The following is an 11,588-nucleotide window of genomic DNA, read 5'->3' on the forward strand; positions in this document are numbered from 1 at the left end:
TTGTAAATATTTGTCAAGCACAATATTAAGTGCTGCCGAATGTTTGAAATAGATGGGGTGAACCAAAAAAAAAAGTCTGTCTTAATTGTTTCTTTGGGGTTTTTTGTTTGGTTGGTTTGTTGGGGTATTTTTTTTTTTTTTTTTTTAAGCTTTCAGGATTTTGTATTGTAACGATGGTCCTTAACAAAAACCAAAACCAAACCCAGATCCTGCTTTCTTTTCTGTTTGTCACTGCTTAAAATTGCAAACTTGGATTGTTGAAATTGCAATGATAGCTTCTGAAGTTTGCCTTAACATTTTAAATACTAGTTTTATTGCTTGCAGAGAAATGGATGCTGCGAGGACACCTTTAAGTGAAGCAGAATTTGAAGAAATCATGAATAGAAATAGGGCAATCTCAAGCAGTGCCATTTCAAGAGCTGTATCAGATGCCAGTGCTGGTTAGTAAAACTCAATGTGTTTGTTATTCTACACAACTGAAAAGAATTTATAGGGTTTTTTAAAAATTAGGAATCTGAAAGGGCTGAAGCCACATTTTCCTGGTAGAATGCTGAATGTAGATACAACTTATGACTGATTTTGTACTGTGCTTCTGTTAGTTTCTAAGAAAACCTTCTGAGTACTGATCAGGACAGTATTTTAATATTTGGTGTTACAGTAAATTGTCTAGATGCAAAATGGTAATACTGTTACAGATAAAAATCTGTTTTAATTTGCATAACTTTCTGATCTTGATCTTACGTCGTTTTCAGGGGACTATGGAAGTGCTATAGAGACCTTGGTAACTGCGATTTCCTTAATCAAACAGTCCAAAGTATCTGCAGATGATCGCTGCAAAGTACTTATTAGCTCTCTTCAGGACTGCCTTCATGGAATTGAGTCCAAGTCTTATGGTTCTGGATCCAGGTAAAACTTTCCTCTTCCATCTGCTCTTACTTAGAAAAGAGACGGTGTGGTGCAGGACTAGTTTACAGAGAAGAATCTAGGCTTGTAAGAAGTCAGTGATTTGCTGAGTTGCATAGGAAATGTGTGAAGGAACCAAATAAAGATTTCCTGAACCTAGGAAAGCTGCCTTTTAATTAACCCTCTTTTCAAAATTGATCTGATTAGCTTCAGTTTAACTCTTAGTTTTACTTAGTGGTTTTGGCCCATATTTTCCATATGCAGATTAACAGCCATGTTGTAGTGATCGTTTGATATGTGGTGCATTTCCCCCAGCTGATTTCAGTCATCCTCCATTCTGAGTATGTACTTTGACTTTTCCTTGCTACATTAGAAAGTGGGAGCCCCTTACTACCTGTAACTGAGTTCTTAGCCACCACTGTTTGTACCAGGCACCTTTAATGTTATATACAAAAACATACCTGCATCACAATGAACAGATCTTACCCTTATACCTATTTGTGATCAAATTCATACTCGTAAGCAGAGTACAAAACCGGCATGGGGGTGGCAAATATTTTGAAGAAAAAAATTAATGAAGTAATTTCTTTTAGAAGACGTGAGCGATCCAGAGAGAGGGACCACAGTAGGTCACGAGAAAAAAGTAGGCGGCACAAATCACGTAGTAGAGACCGTCACGATGACTATTACCGGGAAAGGAGCCGGGAGAGGGAGAGGCACCGCGATCGTGACAGAGATCGTGACAGAGAACGGGACAGAGAGAGAGAATATCGTCACCGTTAAAGAAGGTGAGCATTTCTTTTGTCGTCTTGAGCTTCACCGACTTACTAAAATAACCACTCTAGATTTATTTATACTATTCATGTCTGGATTTAAATATCCTTCAGTATGTACTGAATCACTTTCTTCTTGCAGCACCTGACATGAACATAGGTAAGTAATAACAGGTAATTAACTCATCTTGGGAGGGAGCAGGTATTTGTGCAATTATCTTCTACATTCTGCATGCCACTTCTCTTATTTTGGCTGATAATAGTGTTCTCAGTTTTTATGAAACGTGATTGAACCACTTCTTAAAAAGGCAAGAAGTCAGACTGTTCTCTTTGTAATCTTGAAAGATTCTATGAGTTTTACAGTTTCATTTCTTAATTGTATTTAAAAATACTAATTTTGTATTTTAAATTATACTTCTGTAAAGACTGTAGCACTTAGCCCTTCATAGATTCTGTGTGGATTATTTCAGTGTCCATACAGTTGTCCTTGCACAGGTGCGGTGGTGATTTTGTGGGTTTTGTTGTTTTGTTTTGTGTTGCTTTTGTTTTATTTTTTTTCCTGGTGAGTTTTAGTCAAATTCAGGAAATATAACCAGATTTTGCTCTTTATGTTATGAAATGTGACCTGTCAGTATCTTCTGCTTTCTAGCTAAATCCAGGTATTAACCTTCAGTAAAATTTATTACCAGTTGCTGCCCACCACCCTGATTTTTCAGTCCATCCCCCTTCTGGTAGTAAAGTCATTTTCTGAAGACTATTAAACAAATATGTAACACTAGAATTCTTTTCTGGTTGTTCACAAACTAACATGCTATTTTATTTCATGTATCTGAAGTCTTGTATGCATCAAATGTCTAGACAGCTAGAGTAGCACACTAAACAATGATTTTTTTCAATGCACTGCTTTAAAATACATAGAAGTGTTGACATTATATAATGTACCATTTTTAGGGTTGATTCCTAATTCCCATGATTCCTTATATTTGACAATTGGAAAAAAAAACAACCCTACCTAGTAATGGCTCTCCAGTGGCCTTTTCTCTTCTTGAAAGAACTTCCACTGCATCTGCACTGAAATTGAAGTCTGTAGACATGCCCGTCTGCCCAGCTTCCATTTCTTACATTTAACTTCAGATTTAGTTTCCTGATTTACATGTGTTTTTTATTCATGGGAGTTCATTTATAGATGTTACAGAGCAAAACTTACAAAAGTCAAATAAAATGTAGTATAGTCCTAAGTGAAAATACAGTTCTGTATGTGTTAAATGTTAGTTTTTCAGTCAGGCTTTCTGTGTCACTGCCACTCCTCTGGGAGAGAACAAATTATGGTAGTAAATGCTCTAAGTGTGTTGAGAGTTAAGTGGGATGTTGTCTCAGGTTCATGTACCAGCAGGGGACACAAAAAGAAATAACAGACTTAAAGAAGGAATCAAAGGCTTAAATAGGAAGGTGAAACATGGCAGCTGAAATAAAGTTGGCAGTATATTTCTGTTAGTGCTACTTTTTGCCATTAAAAATGGATTGGTAGAAATATTTCTGGAATTTAGTAAAAATGTCAACTCTGGTTCTTAATTGTAAAATAAGAGAATGTAAAAATACAGGTATAACAAAAGTAAATGTAATTCCTTTTGTTGAACTGGGTTTTTGCCTTTTATAGTAGCTGCATATTTTTGATATTTGCAAATAGTTGTTACTAATAGAGGTAACCATTGAGCTGAGTAATGGATACATTTCCGGAGTGTTTTCCTTCTGGTGGAGATGAGTAAAGCATACTAAAAATGGCTAATAGCCTGGAATGAAAAATGAAAGATCCTTGGCATAATTTACTGATCTAGCTTTGATTTTTGTGTATTTAGTGTTATGCACATAGATCCAGATTTACTGTGCCAAGTACAGATTTCCTACTCTTATCCCAACAATATATGTCAAACAGCATTAGGTTGCATTTTATAATTTCTGAAGCATAATTTGCACTGAGGCTGTGATTTCAGTCTCAGTTCAGGTGGGCTTTATATTTGCAAGATCCTTCAGCTTTGTTGTGTGCTGGGATTTCTCTTTTCTTTCAAAAGGGGGACTTGGTAAGATTCCCTTGTGCAAAGAAAATAGGTCCTAAGAATTGATTTAAATGCCAAATTTAGTATACTACATGTAAAGTAAAGCATTTGGTATTTTTTTAAGTCAAGTTGTAAACAGTTTGTCTTGTTTCTGTCTTAATGAAGAAGAGCTTTATTGTAGTTTTGTTTTTATATATTTATACACACACACGCACGTATAAAAGAAATACAGTTATCTCCTGGTTTGTATGTTTCATTTTCACTAAGATGTATGTTCCCATACATTTTTTGTTTCATTTTTTACATTGAATAATATTCATAAACTGATTTAACACTCAGTCATTTAATAAATATCAACAGTGCTGAAACGAGTTATTCCCCATATTACTGTGTTTTGCCAGAAAACATGAAGTTGCCTCTGTGCCTGCACCCTATGAATGGCACTTATATTTCTCCTTTATTGTGTACCTATAGTCATGACTGTGCTACTGTACTGGCATTTTTTCCAAAATGTTACACGTCTAGTTCAGAAGGATTCTGAGGGTCCATTGTGAAAACTTTTGTGAACAGTGAAATCTGTTTGTTCTGTATTACATTTATAGAGATCGCTTAAATTGGAATAACTTACAAAATATGTTTATAACAGCAAAACTTTAAAAAGTTTAGTTGTACCATATCAGGTATTTACACTTCTGTTTGTACACTTCATGATTTAAAATCAAATTGTTGCAAGATTTTTGTGCCTTCACTTGAGTAAAACTTCATGTATATTGACAACCCATTCTCCTGAATTACTATAAACTGAATGCTTCTTTGGAACATCTTGCCTTTGCTCATAGAAAGCAAATATAATTATAAAAGATATTATTTTTTTAAATAATAAAAGAGAACAATGGATTTAAGACAAGTGTCTAACCTGTATAAATCAAAGAAACTGAGAACCCAATAGAACGATATTTAGCAGAATTAATGTGTACAAACAGAATAGTAATGTAACTTCATCAGCATGAGTCCTGACTTGTTAGGCAGAATTTTTTTTTAACTGAGAATCAATAATGTATTTCTAGCTGATACATTGTCCCAATCTTAATCTGTCTGAATTTCTATAACTGCTGAATGTTAAGTTTTTCATTTTATGTTTTTGTTACTGGGTTGATTATTTCCTATTTAAACTGGATTTGGATTGAATTGCAAAGACGAAACCACAGCATTGTAACAGTTGATATGTATGTAGACTTTGTACTCCATATTTCTTGTTTATTCTCTGATTTTTCTGCTCTCAAACCACTGTAAGCAAAATAATTTGAAGTTTGAGGCTTGTATGCTTCTTCTGCTCTCAGATCACTCTGAAATTACTTTCAGCTTTAGAGTGATTGAAGAAATAACATGGTTGGATTTTTTTGTGTTAGTAGGAGGGGAAGTGGTACTGATAGCTTACATAGTACATAGTATTCTTTATATTTTTGCTTCTCAAAGTTGGAACGGTTCTGTAACTGTGCTAATAACCACTTAAACATCAAGTGAAGTATGAAATTAGCCTTTTAAGAAAACTTGGAATGAATTGGCAAATGCTTGCTTTTAATAGGCTATTTTAATAATAAGGTTCCAGTTAATATTAAGTGAATCATGTGGTAACATTGTTCAAGACCTGGGTATATATACCTGTCTAGAATTATATCAGGTCTCAGTGTTGAACTATTATTAATATTGTTTACCTAATTTATTTTTTTTTTTTCTTAACTGTGTGTTTTATGTGGGGCTGGAACTATTCTTCTGTATTTAGCATTCACCAGAGAAATGATGCTTTGTGCATCTGATTCAGTATTTGCAATCCAGCATAACATGAATAGAGGCAAGCAGTGCCACTGGTTTATGTGCTTCTTAAAATCTGTTTTAACTATTACTCTGGTGCTTTGCAGAAATACAGAGTTTGTCTATTAATGTTCAGTGATAAATTGATTTTCTTGAGGGTGAAACGAGGATTTAAAAAATGAACAGAATATCTTATGCTACTTATTTTCAAATGAATAACTTTTATTACTTTTTTCCATAAATATGTTGCTGTAATTTTACTGACTTCTGGGGTGTCTGTAGACACACTTATATTTTTTTTCCTCATATCCTGGGCTTCTTTATTTGTGAATTCATTAGTTTTGACAAATTTCATCTGTGTGAAAAGTTCCCCAAGAAACTTTTACGCGTATGAAATACAGTAGTGAAAATGTTGGTTTGCCAATGTTCTTCAAAGAATGAAAAAAAATCACTTTGTTACTTTTGCTCATTGTGGTTTGAGAACTAAGATTTCTTTTTACCAAAAATAAAGAAGAGACACATGTGGCAGCTCGAGCTACCTTTTTGTCTCTAACTCATATATGAATGTGAAAAATACTTGCCAATAATTAATATCTTTTTAACCTGTAAACTAAAGATTGAATTTTCTGAACGCACCTCTCTGTTCATCAGTTAGTTTTGATGAATAGATAGGCTGGGATAATAGAAGAAAGATACCTGACAAATTAAGTTAGTTTAGGAGGATTTTCCCCCATGTAAAATTGATATACAGCCATGAAATTGTTGTTGTGTTGATCTTAAATTATACACTAAGACTGAGCAAAGGCAGCAGGTAAGTACACTCAAAATAAGAGGGGGTAACAGGCAACAAATGTGAGAAGATGCTAGTGCTGATTAAATAGTCTGTACCTGTACAGTGAACAGAACCACATGAGTCTCTGTGCTTACATGCTGAAAGATAAATAGAAAGTCAAGCTTGAAATTCCTTCTTGCTCACTATGTTACAGCTAAAGCATCAGAATATCTGGGGTATTTTGTGATGTTCTGGGATGTAGGTTAAATTAAAAAGAAATTTTTGGCTTTTAAGCTGGTATTTTCTCTGGGATTTTTTGTTTGTATATTTCTTTTTCTTCATGTATAGAATAAAATAAAGGAGAATTACATGAAGTAATTCATAGGAGTGTCTAGGATATAATAACAAATGTATCTTGTGCATTTTACTGAAATGTGACATGTGAGATTGAAATCCAATCTCTGAAAATAAACTACTATAATAAAACTTGAGGGTTGTATGTATATACAGCTTTAAAATTGCTGTAGAATTTTCAAACTTTTAAAGGCTGTTTAAAGCTTTTATGTGAATGTTTGGATAATTGGAATTTAAGGGAAAAATTAGAGCTGCTATTGCAAGATGCTGTTGATATATATATATATATATATATAAGAAATTACTGGGGTTTTGTTGTAAGAATTTGTTTTTGTGGGTAAAAAAGTGCTCAAGTTGCATCTTGCATAAATATAGAAATGTTTGATCACTCAAGTTCTGGGATTTCATTTGTGCAATGTTCTGGCATAAACCCCTAACTTTTAAACCACAAAATTTCCATTCAACACCTAAGTCTGAAATTTGGATAGAGTTGGTAAATTTTGTTAGAAATGCTGAGAAACTGATTGCTGTCTGTTAAATTGTACAAATCTAACACATGCTTGGGACAGATAGCTTATGTATGAGCTTGAGGCAGATGGAAAAGATGCCAAGAAATACTGACTAGAGATTTAATTTTTTAAAAAGTTTTTTGTTTCTTCAATATTCTACTTGCTTGTGGAATACTGAAAAAGGCTGAGCATGCAGGTATAATCCATACAGATTTATTTCTTTTTGGAACCACAGGTGTTTCCAGTTTTGCCAAGATACAGTGGCAGAATACTTAGAACTGAAATGTACGCTACTTTGGATTTTAGTTGGTCATGTTTTTAAAAATTAAGGCTCAGTGTGGTGCTGGCCATCTTAAAAGCCCTATACCAAAAAGCATTAGTCCTAAATTCACTTTATTGTGCATTCTTTAGAGTTCCTGTAGATCCATAAGTACCTTTACAGATATAGCAAATTATTCCCAGGAACTGAAGCTTTCTTATGGTAGTATTAAATCATATATAGGGCACTTTGGATCTGTTAACTGTTGCCATAGACATAATCAAGATCCATAATTCTGGCTGCAGCAATTGTATGATGAGAGCAGCAAATTCTGATGTGCAGTCTCACAGCTGTCAAGTACTGACTTTCTCCACTAGAAAACTGAGATTCTCTCCTGTCTGTTTGTGCTAACTTAGCTCACAGCTCCGAACGTGTTTTTCTTGTGGAGGTAGCACCTTGTCACTTTGCTACTAATTAATTTCAGAAAGACATAACTCCCATGGAAACACTGGCCTCTGGGGAAGGAACTTCCCCAAAAGTAGTTGTTGATGCATTCAGGACCTGGGAACAAAATCTGTTAATAAGAGAAGACATTTCACTTACTGATCAGGGTTAGTTTATGTGCATACTATAGTGTATAGGATATACTTGGTTATACTTTGGAATTTTTAAAAGTTATTGTTAACAGTCATTTTGAGGAAATGAAGAAAAATTGCATACTTAGTTTTCCCAGCTTTGAAAGTATTGTACTAATAGAAGAATATTTGACAGCTGTGTACTGTTGCATGTTCATGAAATTGCTTCTCTAAATGCCTTGGTTTTCAGATGAATAATTTAATGTGTTGGGTTTTTAAAAGAACTTGATTGAAACTATTTTGAAATTGAGTGTTGAAATTGTGAATTATTAATGAAATTAAGGTAGCTAATTGTTTTGTAATGGAATTCAACTGAAATCCAGTGTATGAAATTATACTCTCCCAAGTATTTTGTGAACTCTTACAGTAATTAACTTTGAATTGTGTGGTTCCCTGATTTGCCAAAATAAATGAGAGCAGAAAGTAGGGCTTGGGGTTTTTTCAAGGCAAGGAGGTGAGGAAACCTGCAAATCTACATTGTATTAATTGAAAAGTGGGTTCTTGTGCATAACTGCAAGTGTGTATTTTTAGATGTGAACCCCATCCAGCTTGCCACTAGTCTTTTGAAGTACTGGTGTCAGATTCTGTGTGCTTTTAAATGTTACTGAGCTGTGAGCCATCCACTTCATTATATAATCAATTAATTACTTAAATGTCAAGCCATCTTAAAACTTATGTAAGTGGGCAGGTAAAAATGTAAAAATTTAATTGTGGTAAAATTACTTTAAATTCTTGTTCAGTTACTCTTGCAGAATGCATACTTTAGGAAGTGTTCTATATAAATTTGGCAGTCAGACACAGAAGCAGTAGTTATTTCTTTATCATCAATACTTTAACTGTGAAGTTTATATTCTTTCAACTTCGTTGTTCAACAGCATTAATCTTATTTTTAATTACTGTATTAGAAAACAACTTCAAATGAGTAGCTACTGCTTCTGGGTGTTTTATGTTAGTTAACATCACAGTGAAGTAGATGCACGAGTTGTGTGTGTATAGATAAGCCAACAATTTTCTGTGTGTTTTGGGGAGTAGCAAAATCTACATCACAAATTTTGACACATTACAGCTGAAGGAAGAGGAACAGCGTGCAAGACAAGATACATTCTTCAAGGAAAGATGCTTGTCCAGCAGTTTGCTTCATGTGATTGAACTGAGCCTGTAAGGATTCATGGATAATATGAACAGGAATAGATCTGAATAAAGCAAATCTGCATACATGGTAACCAGTAGCTCTTTTACTTTTTTATGTTGCTTAACTGTTTTATTTGAGGGAAACCTGTGTGATTTAAACCTTATAGCTTTTGCAACTTTATTACTGGTTATATACATTTGGCAATTATAATGTGCAAGCAATTGAAAAAAGTCAAGTAAATGCTTGTTTTTATAGTAGTTTGTTCATGTTAAACTGTTCATATAATGTCTGTACACAGCACCACTGATTACAGTAGATGTAGTGTTGTAATAAACTGTTTAATGGGGCTGATGTGTAAAGCTGTTCAAGTTATTTGATGTTTACACCTCAGGGAAAGTCATGTGTTCAGCAATATTTAAAGATAATGTTACAATGAAAACGTTGATGCTGTCTTCAGAAACATCGCAATAGTTCTTGCCTATGCCTCAACCTAATCTTGGATTCAGCGAGTTAAACATACTAATGTTGCGCTCTCCCACTCAATTTTGATACAAAAATAGGTGGTTACGTGAAACCTTTAATTCTGTTTTGCTTTTTAGCAGTGTTTACCTAGGTGGCTTGTGAATTTGCTAATTGACTTATAAAACTGTAAAAACTGCAGCTCTCTGTGGTCGGTTGTTCTGAGGTGAGATAGTCCCAGGTCTGTGATTTTTAGCACACTGAAAATTTTATCTCTCATACAGCCTTGATCCTGATTGACACTAGAGTTAATATAAACTTAAACTGTTCATATGAACTTAAACTGCCCATAATAAGGGGTAGAAAGGTTAGGTTTAAAACACCCAAAATCCTGCAGTTGTTTACAGTTTTATAGTAATAGTGCTTGTGTGTGTTCCCTGTCCACCCCCAAGGCTGTAGCAGTCTGTACATAGTTGTATATTAGAAATGTGCCAGAAGAAACAAGATGTTACCATTTTTATGACTTCATGGGTTTGGTATTTTCTTAATACTTTGGGGTTTATTCACACGTGCATATAGAAGAGAAGGTACATTTGTATGTCCTTGTTCACCAGTGGGCAATATTTAAAATGTTTTTAGCAAAAAATGGCACTGATTAAATTTGTCAGATGAGGTTTTGTAAATTTACCTAAAAACAAATTAATGGAGCACTCAGTGAAAGTAGGCATCAAATTAAAGAATTTGTTTTAAATTTCATCAAGTGTCAAATGCAAGCAAATTTCATAAAAGCTGCAAAAGCTTCGTTTCCGTCAGCCTTGCACAAAGGCTCACTTTTAGTCTGTTGTAAAATGTTATGTAACAGACACACTCTTGGAGTTGTCACTCGTTCAAATAGCTGCACTTAATGTTTTAAGTTAAGTTTCAAGACCTCAGATGGCTTTAAGAGGCAACTCTTAGAAGCCTCTTGATTTCTTTTTTACCAATTCTGAAGATTTTACAGCTGACTTAAAATGTTACCCTGTTCAGGAAAGCATTTAAATCTGTTTGGTTTTCCAGAGCGTATAAAGCATGTGCTTATATTTCATAGATTTCAAGAAATGTAAACATATGCTTTAAGTATTGTATTTGCATATGTGAGTGATTTTTATGCTTTACTGAGTTGGGACCAGTAGCTTGTGCAACTGCTAAAGTTTTGCATAAGCCTGAAATGCTCTAATATTTTTGGCACCTACTATTGAACCAGGTTTCCTGCAGCCAGGTTGATGCTTTTGGACTTGGCTACAGCTTCAGACTCGCCCCTTTTTCTTTTTTTCTTAAACTGTGTACCTCAGTTCCTCACGCATGGGATCACTGGTGTTAATTGAACTATTTGCTTCTGGGAAGATATTTCACGTGTTTGTTTAATCCTGTTTGAAAATGAAAACTGCCTTTAAATATTTTGTAAAACTGAAAGTTGTATCAAGCAAGTCATGAATCACTTCTTGCTTTTTTTGTGAATAGGTATTGGTTACAAACAGTACTGTTAACTTCGTTTTCTTTACTTAAAAACATTGTTTACTACTGTGTGTAATAACTTTAAGGAAGAAATTACCTGCCTGTAGCAGTTAAATGGGGAATAGCTAGTACTGGAAAAGCAGCAGGTAAGTAGTGTTCCATTGCGTAGATATATGAAATTTTAAAATAAAAGTAACGTTACAAGCATTTTATGTAGGAACTGATATTTTAGTCCACATTGAAATAGATTTGAGACTGTTGCTCTTTTCACATAGATTGTCATTTCTCACTCACATATTTCCATTGCTGGCAATGGAAATAGCAGGGAAAGAATAGCAGGGGGTAAATAATGTAAGTTAAACAGAATGACCATTGTGACCTGAGAGATGAGATCCCTGTATGAAGCCCATTATTTCTGCCTGTTCTCCAGAT

At 34.2% G+C, this 11,588-nt stretch overlaps 1 protein-coding gene across 4 annotated transcripts in view; it reads left to right on the forward strand.

Moving 5' to 3' along the window:
• CPSF6 (cleavage and polyadenylation specific factor 6) overlaps window positions 1–11,178 on the forward strand; it is a 28,447-nt gene extending 17,269 nt beyond the window's left edge. For 2 of the 4 annotated variants that reach the window (XM_054271547.1, XM_054271564.1), the window contains 4 exons: window positions 325–440; window positions 753–906; window positions 1,497–1,691; window positions 9,138–11,178. In XM_054271547.1, the coding sequence (XP_054127522.1) occupies window positions 325–440; window positions 753–906; window positions 1,497–1,686 (460 nt within the window). In that variant the 3' untranslated portion in view covers window positions 1,687–1,691; window positions 9,138–11,178. The remainder of the gene's footprint in view (window positions 1–324; window positions 441–752; window positions 907–1,496; window positions 1,692–9,137) is intronic. The other 2 variants (XM_054271555.1, XM_054271572.1) reach the window with 1 other exon arrangement.
• Window positions 11,179–11,588: the final 410 nt, after the last annotated feature.

The sequence above is a fragment of the Melozone crissalis genome, unplaced genomic scaffold, assembly GCF_028551555.1.
Source record: "Melozone crissalis strain CALT ecotype California unplaced genomic scaffold, PUWL_Pcris_2 ptg000004l_1, whole genome shotgun sequence".
NCBI lineage: Eukaryota > Metazoa > Chordata > Aves > Passeriformes > Passerellidae > Melozone > Melozone crissalis.